The sequence below is a fragment of the Dendrobates tinctorius genome, unplaced genomic scaffold (assembly GCF_039654945.1).
Source record: "Dendrobates tinctorius isolate UK_male_01 unplaced genomic scaffold, ASM3965494v1 ptg000154l, whole genome shotgun sequence".
Lineage (NCBI taxonomy): Eukaryota > Metazoa > Chordata > Amphibia > Anura > Dendrobatidae > Dendrobates > Dendrobates tinctorius.
The window spans coordinates 9,506,570-9,525,512 of NW_027361821.1; the positions used below are offsets into that span (position 1 = coordinate 9,506,570).

General features: G+C 46.0%; 1 protein-coding gene across 1 annotated transcript in view; it reads left to right on the forward strand.

Moving 5' to 3' along the window:
• STAG2 (STAG2 cohesin complex component) overlaps window positions 1-18,943 on the forward strand; it is a 195,089-nt gene that overhangs the window by 159,562 nt on the left and 16,584 nt on the right. Inside the window, exons 25-27 of the mRNA XM_073547610.1 lie at window positions 11,225-11,399; window positions 14,127-14,266; window positions 14,615-14,716. Coding sequence (XP_073403711.1) covers window positions 11,225-11,399; window positions 14,127-14,266; window positions 14,615-14,716 — 417 coding nt within the window. The remainder of the gene's footprint in view (window positions 1-11,224; window positions 11,400-14,126; window positions 14,267-14,614; window positions 14,717-18,943) is intronic.

Here is an 18,943-nt window from a genome sequence, read left to right on the forward strand (position 1 = left end):
ACCTCGGCGGACTCCATGAGGCTGACAGCTAGGGCGGCAGGGTTATCAAATGCCGCCAGACGCGCGTTGTAGCTTAAAGGGTGTCCAGGTGACCTGCAGTCTAAGGCTAAACTATGCTCTCTCCCCTGTGATGGTCGTTTTTTATTCGTGAAAAACTTAGATGATATCCTGGAGAAGGCGAGCGATAGGAAGAAAGACTTCCCCAGATTCCCGACAGATCAGAGAAGGCAGCCCTTTCGGAGAGGAAGATTCAATAGGGGTCGTTCTCCGGCCGATAGGAGAAGATGGGAAGATAAAAGAAAAAAGGAGTCGGGATTTATGTTTGGTGGAGGCACCTCCACTTCAAAAAAAAATCTCCACAATGACGCCAGCATTCTAGTAGGGGGGAGATTGGCACTCTTTTCTCAGGCCTTGGGGAAGATCTCTTCCAATACCTGGATCCTACGCATCTTAAGGGTATGGCTCTGCGGAAACGCAGCAGATTCTGCTGCGTTGTACAGTACCTTTAGTTGCAATGGGAAAAAAAAGCAGCTGTGCACATGCTGTGGATTTTTCCGCGCGGTTTTGCTGCTGTTTGCAATCCGCAGCATGTCAATTGTTTGGTGCAGAAACGCTACAGTTTTACACCTCATTCATTATGAGGTGTAAAACCGCAGGCTAAACTGCAGGACTTTTGTCCTGTGGATTTGCCTGCGGTTTTCTCTCCAAAATCCGCACACCCAAAAAATTACGTGTGCACATAGCCTAAGAGAAGGCCTGAAAATCCCCTTTGTTCGCCAGCCAAAAGCCGCGTTCGTCATTACCCCGGTCAGGAAGGCGATCGAAGAACAGTTGGCCTTGGAATCAGAGATACTGAGCCTGGTAGACAAGCAGGTCCTTTCCGAAGTCCCAAACATACAGGAAGGAAGGGGGTTCTATTCCCCCCTTTTCCTGATAAAAAAAAACAAAAAAAAAAAAACAACCAGATCAGTCGTTCAGGACAATCATAAACCTCAGAGGCCTCAATCGGTGGATAAAAAAAATCAGACCTTCAAGATGGAGTCGGTGGCTACAGCCATAAAACTGCTACATCAAGACTGTTTTATGGCCGTAGTCGATTTAAAGGATGCATATTATCACATCCCTATTCATCCAGATTACCAAAAATACTTGAGTGGCTCTCTATATTCAGGGCGTGCTCAGGCATTTCCAATTCAGGGCTCTTTCATTTCACATATCTATAGCCCCGAGGGTTTTACCAAGGTCATAGCGGAGGTGACAGCCTTCCTCAGATTTCACGATATAGTCATAATACCCTACTTCGACGATTTCCTTATAGTGGGCAGCTCAGAGGACCACTGTACGGCACAGTTGAGCCGGGTGACCGACACCTTACAGGAATTAGGGTGGATAATAAATTTCAAAAAATCGAAACTACAGCCCCTAAGAAAGCAGGCCTTCCTGGGGTTTATCCTGGATTCAGAACAGCAAGCTTGTCTGCTACCGGATACCAAAATAGAGAAGGTGGAGAAAGTGGCCTTGGCTGCCCGAGACCAACCTCACATGACATTGAGAAACGCGATGTCTGTACTAGGTACCCGGACGTCCTGTATTCCGGCGGTCAGGTGGGCTCAATTTCACACCTGACAGCTCCATGGGGAGATACTGTCAGCACAAAGATCGCTCAGAGGGCGTTCAGAAGGAAGACTGCAGGTTTCCTTAGAGGCCAGAGACACTCTCAACTGGTGGCTGGACAGGACAAACTTGGCTTCAGAAATGCCATGGGACAGACAGACAACCGATGTAATACTGACAGACGCGAGCTCCTCGGGGTGGGGAGCACACCAAGGGGTCATATAGCCCAGGGTCCCTGGAGGCCTCAAGAAATGGGTGCATCTTCCAACCTGAGAGAACTGTGGGCAGTGAACAAAGCCCTAAGCCACTTCATTCCCCTACTCAGGGTTCGCAATGTCCGGATCATGTCGGACAACAAAGTAACAGTGGCATACATCAACCACCAGGGGAGGACAAGATCACACTCCCTAATGAAGGCAGCGGGCCACATTCTTTGCAGAGCAGAACAACACCTACATTCCCTAACAGCCTTGCTCATAAAGGGGGCAGAGAATATAGAAGCCGATTTATTGAGCCGCAATACTCTGAGGCAAGGAGAATGGGCTCTAAATCGGTCCGTTTTTCAAAAAATAACACCGCTTTGGGTGAAACCAGTGATAGATCTCTTTGCCAACAAAAACAACAGGCAAATAGAGAGGTTTTGTTTGCTAAACCCGAGGGAAAAACCATGGGCAGTGGACTCGTTACAGATTCCGTGGGACTTCAGGCTAGCCTATGCGTTCCACCCAGTGGCCCTGATCCCAACAGTAGTCAAGAAGTTCAGGAACGATCAAGCCAGGGTGATTCTAATAGCCCCATTTTGGCCAAAAAGACCCTGGTTTGCTCTGCTACGAATGATGTCCCTCTCCGGTCCATGGGTTCTGCCAGAAATCCCGGACCTACTAGCTCAAGGTCCAATATTCCACGCTCAGGTCAAAGGATTCCATCTTGCGGCGAGGAATTTGAAAGGTCGCTTCTAATGGATAGAGGGTTCTCTCCTGGGTTGGTGGCCACCCTGCTAAAAAGTAGGAAGCAGGTGACGACTAATATCTACGGCAGAACATGGAATAAATTCCTGCAATTCCTAGGTAAGCCGTTAGAACAAGAACCCCCGATTAGTGCCATCTGAGAGTTTATACAATCAGGATTGCAGCTTGGGTTAGCGGTAAACACTCTTAAAGTCCAGGTATCTGCACTAGGAGCACTCTCTAACTGCAACTTGGCAGCAAATAGATGGGTAGCCAGATTTATCAAATCCTGCCATAGGTCTAGGCCTATCCCAATACCTAGAATAGCCCCATTGGGATTTAAACTTGGTACTAGAGGCCCCTTACAAAGGAACCATACGAGCCTTTACAACAACTACCCATAAAATATCTTACCCTAAAAACGATCATTTAAGTGGCCCTTACATCGGCCCGTAGAGTAAGCGTCTTGCAGGCTCTCTCAGTAAATCCACCCTATACACCATTTTTTCAGGATAGGGTAATATTAAGAACAGACCCCGCTTATCTACCTAAGGTAGCATCAGATTTCCATCGGGGTCAGGAGATTATCCTTCCATCCTTTTACGAAAATCCAAAGAACCCAGGGGAGGAAAAATTCAATAAATTGGACGTTAAGAGAGCCCTGCTAGAATATATGTCTGTCACTAGCCAGTGGAGGAGGACCCAGTCCCTATTAGTAGCCTTTCAGGGTGCCAGGAAGGGCTATGGGGGTTTCAAAAGGGACTATTGACAGATGGTTTAGGGAGGCCATTAGTGTAGCCTACTCAGCTAGTGGTGTCCCGATTCCTGACGGCATCAAGGCTCATTCCACCAGAGCCGTGGCGACCTCCTGGGCTGAAAAGGCAGAGGTATCGATTGAACAAATTTGTAAGGCCGCTACCTGGGCCTCACCTTCAACCTTCTTTAACCCCTTCACCCCCAAGGGTGGTTTGCACGTTCATGACCGGGCCAATTTGTACAATTCTGACCACTGTCCCTTTATGAGGTCATAACTCTGGAACGCTTCCATGGATCCCTGTGATTCTGACACTGTTTTCTCGTGACATATTGTACTTCATGATAGTGGTAAAATTTCATTCAAATAACTTGCGTTTATTTGTGAGAAAAACTGAAATTTGGCAAAAATTTTGGAAATTTCGCAATTTTCCAACTTTGAATTTTTATGCCCTTAAATCACAGAGATACGGCACACAAAAAACTTGATAACTAACATTTCCCACATGTTTACTTTACATCAGCACAATTTTGGAACCAAAATTTTTTTTTTTGTTAGGAAGTTATAAGGGTTAAAAATTGAACAGCATTTCTCATTTTTGCAACACCATTATATTTTTACAGACCACATCACATTTGAAGCCACTTTGAGGGGTCTATATGATAGAAAATACCCAAAAGTGACACCATTCTAAAAACTGCACCCCTTAAGGTGCTCAAAACCACATTCAAGAAGTTTATTAACCCTTTAGGTGCGTCACAGGAATTTTTTTTAATATCTAACTTTTTCACAAAAAAAATACTTCAGGTTCAAATTTTTTTATTTTACCAAGGGTAACAGGAGAAATTGGACTGCAAAAGTTATTGTGCAATTTGTCCTGAGTACACTGATACCTGATATGTGGGGGGGAACGACTGTTTCGGCGCATGGCAGAGCTCAGAATGGAAGGAGCGCCGTTTGACTTTTTCAATGCAAAATTGGCTGGAATTCAGATCGTACGCCATGTCACGTTTGGAGAGTCCCTGATGTACCTAAACAGTGGAAACCCCCTACAAGTGACCCCATTTTGGAAACTAGACCCCCCAAGGAACTTGTCTAGATATGTGGTGAGAACTTTGAACCCACAAGGGCTTCACAGAAGTTTATAACGTACAGCGGTACAATTAAAAAATCATATTTTTTCCACAAAAATGATAGGCATAGATGAACAGCTCATTCCAGGTGTCCAACTTTGAGACCCAATAGTTGAAGGTCGCAGAGAATTTTCACCCCAATTTTTATTTTCCCAAGGGTAACAGGACCCTAAAAGTTATTGTGCAATTTGGCCTGAGTACGCTGATACCCAACATGTGGGGGTAAACCACTATTTGGGCGCATGGCAGAGCTCGGAAGGAAAGCAGCGCCATTTGACGTTTTTGTCTGGAATTGAGATCGGACACCATGTCGCGATTGGAAAACCCCTGATGTACCAAAACAGTGGAAACCCCCCACAAATGACACCATTTTGTAAACTAGACCCCCTAAGGAACTTATTTAGATGTGTGGTGAGCACTTTGAACCCCCCCAGTGCTTCACAGAAGTTTATAACGCCCGGGCGTGAAAATAAAAAAATTGTATTTTTTCCACAAACATGATCTTTTAGTCACCATTTTTTTATTTTCCCATTCCCAAGGGTACCAGGAGAAATTGGACCCCAAAAGTTGTTGTCCAATTTGCCCTGAGTATGCTGATACCCCATATGTGGGAGAAAACTACTGTATGGGCACACGTCGGGGCTCGGAAGGGAAGTAGTGACGTTTTGGAATGCAGACTTTGATGGAATGGTCTGCGGGTGTCATGTGCGTTTGGAGAGCCCCTGATGTACCTAAACTATTGAAACTCCCCACAAGTGACCCCATTTTGGACACTAGACCCCCCACGGAACTTATCTAGATGTGTCGTGAGCACTTTGAACCCCCAAGTGCTTCACAGAAGTTTATAACGCTCGGACGTGAAAATAAAAAAATCATTTTTTTCCACGCAAAAGATATTTTTGCCCCCAATTTTTTATTTTCCTAATGGTAACAGGAGAAATTGGACCCCAAAAGTTGTTGTCCAATTTGTCCTGAGTAGGCTGATACCCTACATGTGGGGGTAAAACACTGTTTGGGCGCATGACAGAGCTTGGAAGGAGCACCATTTGACTTTTTCAACTCAGAATTGGCTGGAATTGAGATCAGGCGCCATGTTGCATTTGGAGAGCCCCTGATGTGCCCAAACAGTGGAAACCCCCAATTCTAACTCCAACCCGAACCCAAACACACCCCTAACCCTAATCTCAGCCCTAACCCTAATGGGAAAATGGAAATACATATATTTTTTTTATTTTATTATTTTTCCCTAACTAAGGGGGTGCGGGGGATTTGATTTACTATTTATGGCGGTTTTTATGTTTGGCAGCTGTCATAGGCTAAAAGACGCTTTTTATTGTAAAAATAGATTTTGCATCACCACATATTGAGAGCTATAATTTTTCCATATTTTGACCCACCGAGTCATGTGAGGTCTTATTTTTTGCGGGACGAGTTGACGGTTTTTATTGGTATCATTTTCGGGCACGTGTCATTTTTTGATCACTTTTTATTCTGATTTTTGGGACGCAGAATGAGCTAAAACCAGCGTTTCATGAAATTCTTTTGGGGGGGGTGTGCGTTTACACCGTTCCGCGTGCGGTAAAATTGATAAAGCGATATTATTCTTGGGGTCAGTACAGTTACAGCAATACCTCAGTTAGGTCATTTTTTTATGTTTTGGTGGTTTTATGCAATGAAAACTATTTTATATAAAAAATAATTATTTTTGCATCTCTTTATTCTGCGAGCTATAACTTTTATTTTTTCGCTGATGATGCTGTATGGCGGCGCGTTTTTTTGCGGGACAAGATGACGTTTTCAGCGGTACCATGGATATTTTATATGCGTCTTTTTGATCGCGCGTTATTACACTTTTTGTTTGGCGGTATGATAATAAATCATTATTTTTTGCTTCGCTTTTTATTTTTTAAGGGGTTCGCTAAAGGGGTTAACTAATGGGGCAGTTTTATAGGGTGGGTCGTTACAGACGCGGCGATACCTAATATGTGTACTTTTATTGTGGTTTTTTTTTTTTTTTATTTCCAAAAAATTGATTTATTGGGGGGAATATTTTTTTTTTTGTTTTCTAATTTATTTGGCGATTTTTAAAAAAATTATTTTAACACTTTTTTAATTTTTTTTTTTTTAAACTTTATTACATAGTCCCAGGTGGGACATCACTGTCCTGTGACAGATCACTGATCTGTCACATCACAGATCACTGTGACAGATCAGCGATCTGTCACAGGCACTACTGCAGACTTCCTCATGCCTGAGCTTTGCAGGCACTGAGGAAGCCAGCTCCCTGCAGGCCCACGTCGCCATCTTGGATCCGAGGGCCTGTAGGGAAAGAGCCCCCCGCAGCAGCGCTGCACATTGCGCTGCTGTGGGGGGCTCAGGGTAGCACGGGGGGAGCCCCTCCCTGCCGATACTTCCCTTTACCCCCTGGTACACCGCGATCATGTTTGATCGTGGTGTGCAAGGGGTTAACGTGTCGGGGGCGGTCCGTGACCACCCCTGACACATTGTGCCAGGTGTCAGCTGTGATAATCAGCTGACACCCGGCCGCGATCAGCGGCGCTCACCACGTGGGCGCCGCTGATGGCGCTAGACGTACTATCCCGTCCATGGGCATAGGGGCCCGGGTCCCATGGACGGGATAGTACGTCTGATGTCAGAAAGGGGTTAAGTACTATAGGTTAAATCTATCCTCCTCTGCTGACTTAACCTTTGGTAGAAGGGTGCTACAAGTGGTGGTCCCTCCCTAAGGTGTTTCGAATTCTCCAAAAATCTCTCAGGTGTGCTGTCATGGGTGAAGGGAAAATCACCATGGTTACTTACCGGTAGCCGGTTTTTCGGAACCCATGATGGCACCTGTATATTCCCCCCCCCCCCCCCCCCTTTTCACTGTATGGGTGTGCACAATTAGAAGGATGCATTTGTGTGATGTGGTGTTGGATTAACGTGTAACTAACCGGGAAGTCCTCTCAATGCTCTGTAACCCAACTGAAGCGGGGGAGAGGTGCCGCCCCTTATATCTCAGTAGGTTCCTGTCCTTGTGGGGCAGATCCCTCTCTCAGGTGTGCTGTCATGGGTTCTGGAAAAACCGGCTACCGGTAAGTAACCATGGTGGTTTTATCTGCAGGAGATTATCACAACACGAGGACTAGGAGTCTCAGGCCTCCTAGTCAACTGCCCTTTGTTACTCCATCCCCAACACTGATTACCAGCTTTCTACCAATGTTCAGTGTACACAGAAAGCTGCCAATCAGTGGTGTGTGCGGGTTATACAGGGCTCAGCATTTAGAGCACTGCTAGATCTGCAGCAGATAAAACTTGTGATTTTATCAAAATGACAGCATGCAGACGAGAAAGTGACATTGCTGGAATCGGGTATCTATCCCTACATCATGCTGCTGACCGATTCCCTTTCAGCATGTGGACAAGATAAAATTACATGTCGCTGACCAATTTAGAAATAAATCCACTGGTTAATATGCTTACATTTTGTTGATTGTACCTGCTGTGCAACCTGAATTTGTTTCTGTTGGAGGTTGAAACATCAATTGTTAATTATAACTTCAATAAAAATATATTGAACCATAAAAATGAAATCTTGCAAGTGCTCTCTGTGCTCATTTAGCGAAAGTGCAAACATTTTTTTTGTTGGTTTAGCTACTATGAGTATAGATCTAGAACTATATTATGTTGTCCATTGTTTTAAAGGGGTATTTCCATCGCCAACATCCTATCCCAATACCCCATGTGCAGGGCATTGCCATAGCTTAGGTATCCATGGTTACAACCACTAATTAGCTAATTGTCACTGAGTGGTCGTACCTTAGCTACTGCAATGCCGAGCATGGAGAAAGCGATATAGCGAATCAGAAGAACTATCCTACATTTCTAATTGAAGCATTTGCTAATATTATTATACCTGCTTCTTTCTGGGAAAGGATCTTGATGGGATGGGAATACCTCTTTTTTTTTTTTTTTTTTTTAAATCAGATAATTTTTATTAACAAGATTCAAAATGACATTGCACACAATTGTGTCCAAAAAAGGAGCATAGACATATTTACAAACATTATAAAACCAATCCCCCATTTCCCTCCCTCCACCCCCCCTCCCTTAAATCCTCAATAGCCAATAATGAGACATTAGCATCCATTGCTTACACGTTTAAACAGCATCCCTCCGGAATCAGTTTCTCTCCACCCATGGTTTCCAAAGTGATTCAAAAGATTTCACACTTTTCCTTTTCTTATAAATATCCTTTTCCATTTTAATAACTACATCAGACTGTCTATAAAATTCCCGCAGAGTCGGCGGCTCTCCACTCAACCAGTGTCTGGCAATCAATTTACGTGCAACATACAATAATCTAGCTATGGCCAGTTTATGATGATTTTGAACTTGGATCTCCTCTACATAACCCGAAATGCATACCACAGGGTCCCATGTGATTGTACATCCATACGATTTCCCAATTGCTTCTCCCACCTCCAACCAGTACGCATTCAGTCTCGTACATTGCCATAACATATGCAGAATCCCCGCTCCCTCAGACCGACACCTAGGACATTCAGAAGTCTGTCTCAACCCTGCCCTATAAAGCCTATCTGGAGTTCTATATACTCTGTGAAGTACATAATATTGTGAAAGTCTACCCGGCTCACTTAATGATAACTGAGGAATATATGCCATGATATCTTCCCATATATCTTCCTCTATCCTTCCCACCTCTTCCTCCCATTTCTCTTTTGCTTTAATGGGAAATCTATTAAGAAAGGTATGTAACAAATCCCTGTAAATATAAACTACCCCCTTCGTTCCACCCACCGCACATACATAGTCCACCGGAATATCTCTACAAATTTTCATATCAACCATTTTACTCTGCGCCTGATAGGCATGTCTCAGCTGTCCATATTGAAACCTACTGGTCTCCCGCAACCCATACCTCCCCTGCAGTGTCTCAAAGGACAATAACCCCCGTTCGTCCTGTATCTGATCCACATATAGTATACCTAGTGATATCCAATTTTTAAATTCCCCCATTTTAACAAATTCAGGCAGTACTTCATTGTTCCAAATTGGGGAGAGATTTGTTAATGCTCCCACTTCTCTTGTCCTTTTAATTGCCTCCCAAACTCTGTGGATTAGCATCAAAGTAGCATAGGTCCCACCCAGCTTCCCAAAATTCCCTGCCTCCAGACCTTGAACCAATGGGTCCCTTCCCACCAACCAAACCATAATCCTTTGAACCGAACCCAGTCCTTTCTCCTCACTCCATCCTCTTAACTGCTGACCCTGTGCCGCCAAAAAATAAATCCAAGGATTCGGAAGAGCCAATCCCCCCCCATCTTTAGGCCTCTGCATGAGTTCCAGCCTAATTCTTGGCTGTTTTTTCCCCCATACCAGGTCTCGAAATATAGAGTTAATGGTACGAAACCACCTTCGGGTCAGCCAAACAGGGGAGTTATGCAATATATATAACAATTGGGGCATAAGAATCATTTTAGCCAGGTTTATCCTACCCACCACAGAGAGGCACAGCCTGCACCACACCCTTACTCTCTTCCTAAATTTGTCCAGTAATGGGGACAGATTTAAATCAATATAACTCGAAGGAGGAAGGGACACCTGAACTCCCAGATATTTCAACCGCTGAACCACCGGCAACCTACTACCCTCCAGTGCCGTCGGAATCTCCCCGCCCCCCTCATCTACCAGCAAAATATTTGACTTTGCCCAATTGATCTCCAGACCCGAAACCTCCCCAAATGCCCCAGGAATGTTCATCGCCCCCTCCAAGGCCCCTCCAGAATTTTCTAAAAATAATAGTATGTCATCTGCGTATAAGGCTATTTTCTCCTCTATCATACCATACCGGAACCCCTTAACCAAAGTCGAGTTCCTGATTGTCTGCGCCAGGGGCTCCACTGCCAACGCAAAAAGCAGCGGCGACAGCGGACACCCTGCCTAGTCCCCCTATGTAAACCAAAACTTCCAGAAACCTCCCCATTAACTCTCACCCTAGCAGTCGGAGAAAAATACAATAACCTCACCCACGAGACAAAAATTGGTCCAAAACCAAAAGATCTCAACACTTCCCAAAGATAGCACCATTCAACACTATCAAACGCCTTACGCGCATCCAAGGAGACTACAATTCTATTCCCTTCATTATCCGACGGCACCTGCAAGTTCAAGAATAATCTACGTAGATTTATCGCTGTAGACTTATTTGGCATAAAGCCAGACTTATCCGAATGTACCAAACCCTGAACCACACTTGCCAGCCGGCCGGCCAAAACTTTAGCCAAAATCTTAACGTCGGGAATACCTCTTTAATGATTTCACACTTCATGCCCTTATACCGTTAAAACCAAATGTGCTGGAAATCAGGATGACATGTCTAATGCTAGTGACACGCTGCATTTATGTCCACTGTCAGGCACATAATAATAATCTTTATTTATATAGTGCCAGAATATTCTGCAGTGCTTTACAGTTTAACAGTTTCAAAGCACAAGTAACAACGTTAACAATACAATCATAAAGCAAAATAACGACCCTGCTCGTGAGAGCTTACAATCTACAATGAGGTGGGGGAGATACAAAGTACAGGTGTGTATTTACAATGCACCGATTATGCAGACTTTTGCATAATGCAGTATGCATGCTGTTGTAGCATGGTCTGATGGCAATTTTTGTATGTTATCTAATTGGACATGAACATTTTGAATATTTGATGCATTATTTTTTTAATGTTAAAATGATTTCTGTTTCAGGCATTTACTATTCTCTCTGATGTGCTGATGATCTTTAGCCACCAGATTGTAGTTGGGGGCCGTGACCATTTAGAGCCACTTGTGTACTCCCCTGACTCTTCGTTACAGTCTGAGTTATTAAGCTTTATTTTGGATCATGTCTTTATTGACCAAGATGATGATAACAGCAGTTCAGGTAAGTGGCTATATAGTGCCACAGATTACACTGCTAATAACCATGTAATGTTACTATGGATTAGTCATGCATAAATGGTTTCTTTAGTTAAAATGTTTCAATTCCAGGGTAATAAACCTAATTTATCAAAACCAGATAATTTTCTTAGTTGCCAGTAGCAACCAGTATGCCCAGCTTTATTAATCTTTTCTATAAAACAACAAAAAAAAAGTTAGCGCAACCTATGTGATTAGCAGCCAAGGACAACAATGCCATTTCAGTATGTGTTACTCTCCGGTTTCTTGATATTCTCGTATATTATTAGCCTATTAAAAAGAATGTGACTGAAAAAAAAAAAAAAAAAAAATTTTTTTAGCAACTGGAAAAAATGTAAAATATTAATGTTTTCTTTTTTAAAAGTGAATTTTAATGGTATTAAATATGAAAAATAATTCAAAGTTTTGATATTTTCAACTTTCAAAACACTGGAGAGGAGAAGCTGCTGACATTTGCCATGAAAACCTAGTGTACTGCTAGCTCGCATTAAGTCTACAGTTAACGTGGGCGGCGGGATCTGCTCGCACATGTGTGACGTCACACCTCCTGTTCTGGGTATTTGTAGAAGGATAAGGGAGAGTGAAGTTGAGGATCACAGTGCAGGGACATTTTGTTGGTAACTGCAATGCGATACTGTGATGTGGACAGTATGCTTAAGTACGACTGGCGCTACGCTGGTTACTGGTCTTTACAGAGATCTGAGCGGAGCAGTCATATCATTGTGGCTGCAGTGCTCAGATAGGAATTACACAGGTCTGCAGTCGGTATCACGTATGAAGGGATAAAATACACAGCTAAGCGGACTGTATCACACATGATAAGATTAATGTACAGTGAACTGATAGGATTAAATACATGGCTCAGCTTACTGTATCATATATGAAAAGATTAGATGCATAGAAAACTATCACATAATTAGATACATGGCACAGCAGACTGTCTAACACATGATGGGATTAGACATGGTTCAGCAGATTATAATACACTGTAGGATTAGATAAATTGCTCAGTGAACTATCACATGTGATAAGATTAGATGCATAGCAATCTGTCACACAATAGGATTAGATAAACCGCTCCTGTATTATCTAATAGGGTAAAGCCCCCATTACACATAGCAATATCGCTAGCAATATCGCTGTAAAGTCACCGATTTTGTGACGTTGCAGCGATATTGCTAGCTATATCGCTACGTGTGATACTTACCTCCGACCGGCTCCCCCGCTGCTCATCGCTGGTCGCGCGAGAAGGTCCTGGATCATTTCTCATCGGGCGCTTCCTGTGGCGCCGATGTGCGACACGTGGACGCGGGCGGAGGATGTCAGGATCGCCGTGTCTGACAGTTAAGTAGCGACCCCTGACCCCAGCGATGTCGCTGGTGAGATCTGCTTGTGTGGCAGCTCACTAGTGACCACTTAGCGATGTACCTGCGATCCATATCGTTGTCGGGATCGCTGGTGCATCGCTAAGTGTAACGGTACCCTAAGATGACATGGCTCAGTGGCTAAATCATACATGATAGGGTTATATACACAGCCCTGTGGACAATTGCTGTGATCCGAGCGCCACAGTTATGTCATTGTCGTGCTCACATTACAATATTGAACGGTCACCAGGTTCAGGCACCAGTACTCCTGCCTTGATTTCATCCAGTCACGTGTACCAACTTCTGGATGCAGTACCTGCCACAGCTCTGGGTGCCTGGAGTTGATGAGCGCTCATGTGTTATTACTGTGATCTGAGTGCAGCAGCTGCAATGACATCACAGCTACTCTCAGATCAGAGTTATTACCAGTGAGCAGCAAATGCGTCACTGGATGAAATCAGCGCCGCATCGCTTTTGCCCAGACTTTGTGTTCAACGGTAATTACTGGGCTCCGTTCAGATCACAGAATTTAAAGGTGACAGGTAAAAATTGTAAGCCTGTACACAGTACTTATCTACAGTAAAATGGCACCAGGGACTACCTGCAGATGTAAACTGAACACCTAGGGGTTGTGCCCAGTTCACAGCTCATGTAGCCACCATACAGGATTACCGTACTTGTTTCCAGTATGCAATCGGTAGTAGCTAGCAAGTTTTGGTCAAGGAAAGAAAACCACAGGGTATTGAGTCCCAAGGCTCATTACTGTTCTCCTCTGGTCCGTTACCGCAGAAGAACAAATGTATTACTAATTTAAAGTTAAACAGGTTGTCCGTTGAAAATAAATTATCCCTATCTGCAGGGTAGATGATTTATTAATGGATGGGGGTCAGACTGCTGGGACTTAAAACGATGAACAAAATGGGGAATTTTTATCCCTGTTACAAATTGAAGTGGCAAGTTGGAGGCTCGACTGCTCAGTGCTCTGCAGCCCATTTGGTAATGGAGTGGCAGTCAAGTATGCGCACTGCTGCTCTTTTCTACAATGGTCATAAAAGTGGCCCCGCTCTTTCGGTTGGCGCATGCTCCTGTGGTCGGACCCCACTAATCAATGAGTTATCACCTATCCTTGGGATGAGTCATGGCTTGTTTCTACTGGACAATCCCTTTAAAGTTAATTCTGGCTATAACCGGAAGCTTTCATCACACACATACTGCCCTCTGCAATGGGCATATGAATATTTGTACTGCATTATAGAGCTGTGTAAGAAGTCGCTCTCTACTCTTTGGCTTACTCTTTCTCTGTGTTTTTCCCTGTTTGTTTTTAGATGGTCAACAAGACGATGAAGCTAGTAAAATCGAAGCATTACACAAAAGGCGAAATCTTCTTGCAGCATACTGCAAGCTCATAGTGTATAATGTGGTTGAAATGAATACTGCAGCTGACATCTTCAAGCAGTACATGAGGGTACGTGCATAAACCAATTAATAATTTTCTGATCTTGTACTTTTTCACTTCTGTATATTATCCCTTAAACTTAACCTCTGTCAGACCAGCAAAAACTTGCAAGAATACTAATAATTTGAGTTAGGGTGCCGGGGTATATTCCTGTACAAGCCATGTGTTCAAAAACTGGTAAAACCGAATGATTCTTTGCTGAGTAACACAGACCATCCATTATGTGGGGTTGCTCTATTCATGGCATCGATCCTTGTTTCCATGCCAATGATTACATCAGTGAATTATTACATCAATCATGAAGCTACTTTTCTAGATTTATATTGAGGATACTAATGCAATATTTTTTTTTTGTAGTACTATAATGACTATGGAGACATCATAAAGGAAACGATGAGTAAAACCCGACAGATCGATAAAATCCAATGCGCAAAGACACTCATCCTCAGTTTACAACAGGTATGCTGCATTTTCAAGTAGCAATTAAATTTATTTAATTTTTACCTAAAATGTATGTGTTTTATAGTTGGTACAGATGTGTATATTGTGAATTAAGAAGCTTGTTTAGGGTCGAGTTATTTATTACATGTTGGTTTAGTTTAATCTCATGTTATACCGTCATGGACTAAAGTGTTGGCACAATTACTCTGTCGCCTAATTGGGGGACACAGAACCTTGGGTGTTATGCTGCTGTCCACTAGGAGGCGACACTATGCATAATCTGAAAAAAGATTAACTTTGGCTCCTCCTCTGCAGTATACACCCCTGGACGGCGTCAGCCTTCTCCAGTTTTTGCTTAGTGTCGCAAGGAGGCACACCTTTTTTCTTCCGTTTTTTTCCTTTTTTCACGGAAATACAGATGAAGAAAAGTGGGTCTCCAGCGAGACTCCCGGCATGGCTCCCTCCTCGGTCCCCTATTAGGGGTACCCGGTTGAGGTTGAGGTGGTTTTTTTCCCCATGTCGCTCCCTCCCCAGTCCCTCGGGTCCTGGTTCGAGGTCGAGACCCCCCTCCTTCCCCAACACCCTTAAGGGGTCTGGGTTGAGGTCGAGGCGAGGATGAAGACCCCCTGACGGTGACAGACGCACCCTCCCTAATCCCCCGCAGGGGGTATTAGGTTGAGACGCCTCAGGTAGGGTCGGAGATCAGGCAGCATTCCGCAGCTTCCAGGGACCCCAGGCCGGCTGAGGGATCCTGTGGGGGCCGGGGGAGGGTGCGGACTGGATGGCACAGCAGAAACAGGGCTTTTGCTGCGTCCCTGTCTCTGCAGCAGCAGCGGCTCCATAGCCCTTCAGGGGCCCCCCATACAAAAAACGCTACCCCTGCTACCCCCACCGCTATCCAGTCGACCGTTCTGGGGGGGTCTGGTACAAATCCGCCCCCCCCCGGACTACCGCGCCGCTCTGGAGCCCTCCTGGGCATCAGGCTTCAAATTTAGACCGCGGCTTCGGCCTAGCTGAAGCCGCCGCCTTTTCCCCGCCCCCCGGATGACCAAAATGACACACTGGAGTGTCATAGAAGGGGCGGATTGAGGCAGAAAGGGCGCGTTTTTACACAGCCCAGCGCGCCCTTTTCAGCTCTCCGCCCCCTCCTCCCTCTCCTCAGAGCCCCGGTGGCCATATTTTCTGGATGAGATCCAGGAGAGAAGCATCACAGCGGTCTCCGGGGGGCACAGAACTTGGATCTGTCGGCGCTGGACCTAGGGGCACACCGGTGGGGTAAGCTCACAGCTGGGTTCTCATTACTCAGCTGTGAATCTATACTTCCTATAAGGCTTTCTGTGGGTTCCCTCTGCGTAGCCACCCCTGTACGATCCCTTATAGCCAGCCTCTGTGCACTATGCCGGGCTCAAGGAAGAGAACCAGGCAGGAATGCTTCTATGCATTCTGCACAGCCTGCAAAGCCACGCTCCCTAGTGGCAGCACGTATCCGCACTGCCGGGTCTGCATCCAGAACTCTGGGTCAGAACCCCAGGGAGTCCCTACTGACGCTTCAGTGTCACAGGCCACGCCGGAATGGGCAACTCAGATGTCTCAGTCTATGTCACAGTCCATAGACAACCTAACTGCTACATTGCTGCAAGCTCTGCAGAGTCGGACCCCGGCTATGGACGGTACACAGCAAACGGACAGCTTGTCTCAGGAACATGCTGCTTCTGACTCTCACAGACGTAAGCGGACTCACAGGTCTCGATCACCTGAGTCGCACTATAGCACAAGGTCGTTCCCCTCTAGGGAGAGACAGCGTCATTCCAGGTCTCCTGGGCAGTCCCCTGCCACAGACAGACAGTGCAATTTACCACAGGGATCCCCCACCACAGAAGACCCCCGCCCCAGGTCGCCCTCCAGGGATCACCTTAGTGAGGCACAGGATTCGGAGGGCATCTGTGACTCCGACTCAGATAATGAAACGGTCAGGTCCGTGGTACCTTCTCCCCCTAGCAATACAGCGCTAGTTGAGGACATAATTTCTTCTATTCATCGGGTGATAAAAATTCCAGAGTCGCCCCCGGAAGTCCCAAAACATAGGATTTGCTTCGAAAGTGTTCAAAAACCACCTAAGGTCTTCCCTAATCACGATGAGTTTGAGAAAATACTTACCAAACAGTTTGCGCAGCCTGACAAAAAATTCGCTAATCGCAAATATCTGGAAGCGAAGTACCCTTTCCCACAGGAAGACACCAAACAATGGGCAGATCCACCTGAAGTGGACCCTCCGGTTTCTAGGCTAGCAGCGCAGACTTTACTCTCTCTGCCGGATAGCTCAACCCTCAGGGACGCAGCAGACCGGCAAGTAGAACACATGGCTCGTTCTATTTTCGAAGCGGCAGGCGCCTCTCTGGGCCCTGCGTTTGCTTCAGTTTGGGCAGCCAAGGCCATCCTAGCTTGGGCCAAAAGACTACAGGAGGGTCTTCAGGCTTCAAATCCTGAACTCTCGGACCAAGCGGTCCAGATGGCAGTGGTAGCAGACTACATGATTCATGCAGCCCTGGATTCCGCCAGAGGTGTAGCGGGAATAGCATCAAACGCCATCACGATCCGACGCATCCTCTGGCTGCGAGAATGGAAAGCGGATGCGGCCTCAAAGAAGTCCCTCACGCGACTTCCGTATTCTACTGGTAGACTTTTCGGCGAAAAGTTGGACACCATGATAGCCAATGCCACCGGGGGTAAGAGTACCTCTCTCCCTCAACTAAAACCGAAACGCACGTTCAAATGAAGAAACCAGACGCGATTCCGATCCTTTCGGAATTCCTCGGGCTGGTCCGTTTCGCGCCCAGTGCAAAACCGCAACCGTTCTCCACGCCCACGGACGCAGCAGCGACCGGACAGGGCTTGACAGTCGAAAGCAGGCCAAGCGAAACCCAAGGGAGGAAAACCTCAGAACTTCACTTCATCATGACTCGAGACCTCCGGAAGACACCCCACCAGTAGGCGGCCGACTTTTACTCTTTCAGCAAGTCTGGCTGCCTATTACAGAAGACAGGTGGGTCAGGGAAATAGTGTCTTCCGGATACAAGATAGAGTTCACTTCCGTTCCACCGAACCGGTTCTTCCTTTCTGTTCCTCCAACACCACCAGAAAAGGCTCGTGTCTTCCACCAAGCGGTTTCCTCTCTCCTTCAATCAGGAGTTGTGGTGCCGGTTCCCGCGAACGAGAGATTCCGAGGATTCTACTCAAATTTGTTTGTAGTCCCCAAGAAAGGAGGCGGCGTCCGACCCATACTGGACCTAAAACAGCTCAACAATTACGTACGGGTCCGTCATTTCCGCATGGAGTCCCTCCGGTCCATCGTTGCATCCATGGAGCAGGGAGAATTCCTCGCCTCCATAGACATACAGGATGCGTATCTCCACATACCAATTGCTCCCGCCCACCAAAGGTTTCTCAGGTTCGCGGTCAACCAAAACCACTACCAGTTTGTCGCCCTTCCGTTCGGACTCGCCACGGCTCCAAGAACGTTCACCAAAGTCATGGCGGCCACCATGGACGTCCTGCACTCAAGAGGCATTCTAGTCGTCCCGTACCTGGACGACCTCCTCGTCAAGTCTCCCACTTTCAAAGACTGCGAGGTCAGTGTCTCAATCACTCTAGACACTCTGAGTCGCCTGGGATGGCTAGTCAACCTACAGAAATCGTCGACCATCCCAACTCGGACTCTAACATTCCTGGGAATGGTATTCGACACCACCAGGGGCCTGGTGCTCCTTCCCAAGGACAAGACACTGGCCATCCGTCTGGGAGTTCACACACTCCTTCGCAGTCCTCCTCGATCTCTCCGGTTTGCCATGAGAATCCTCGGCAGGATGGCAGCAGCAATAGAGGCAGTGCCATTTGCCCAGTTTCACCTCAGGGTCCTTCAGCTAGCCATACTCAGATCTTGGGACAGGAACCCCTTCTCCTTCGACAGGGAGTTCAGGTTGACGTCATCGACCAGGAGGTCCCTGCACTGGTGGCTCAAACCAACCTCGCTTACACGAGGGAAGCCATTCCTCTCAGGACAATGGAAGATCCTGACTACCGATGCAAGCCTGACAGGCTGGGGGGCGGTACACCTACATCACAGGGCACAGGGCAAGTGGTCACCGAGGGAAGTGACATTGCCCATCAATGTTCTGGAAATCAGGGCCATTCTCTTGGCACTGAGAGCCTTTCATCACTTGCTTGCAGCCTCGCACATACGGATAC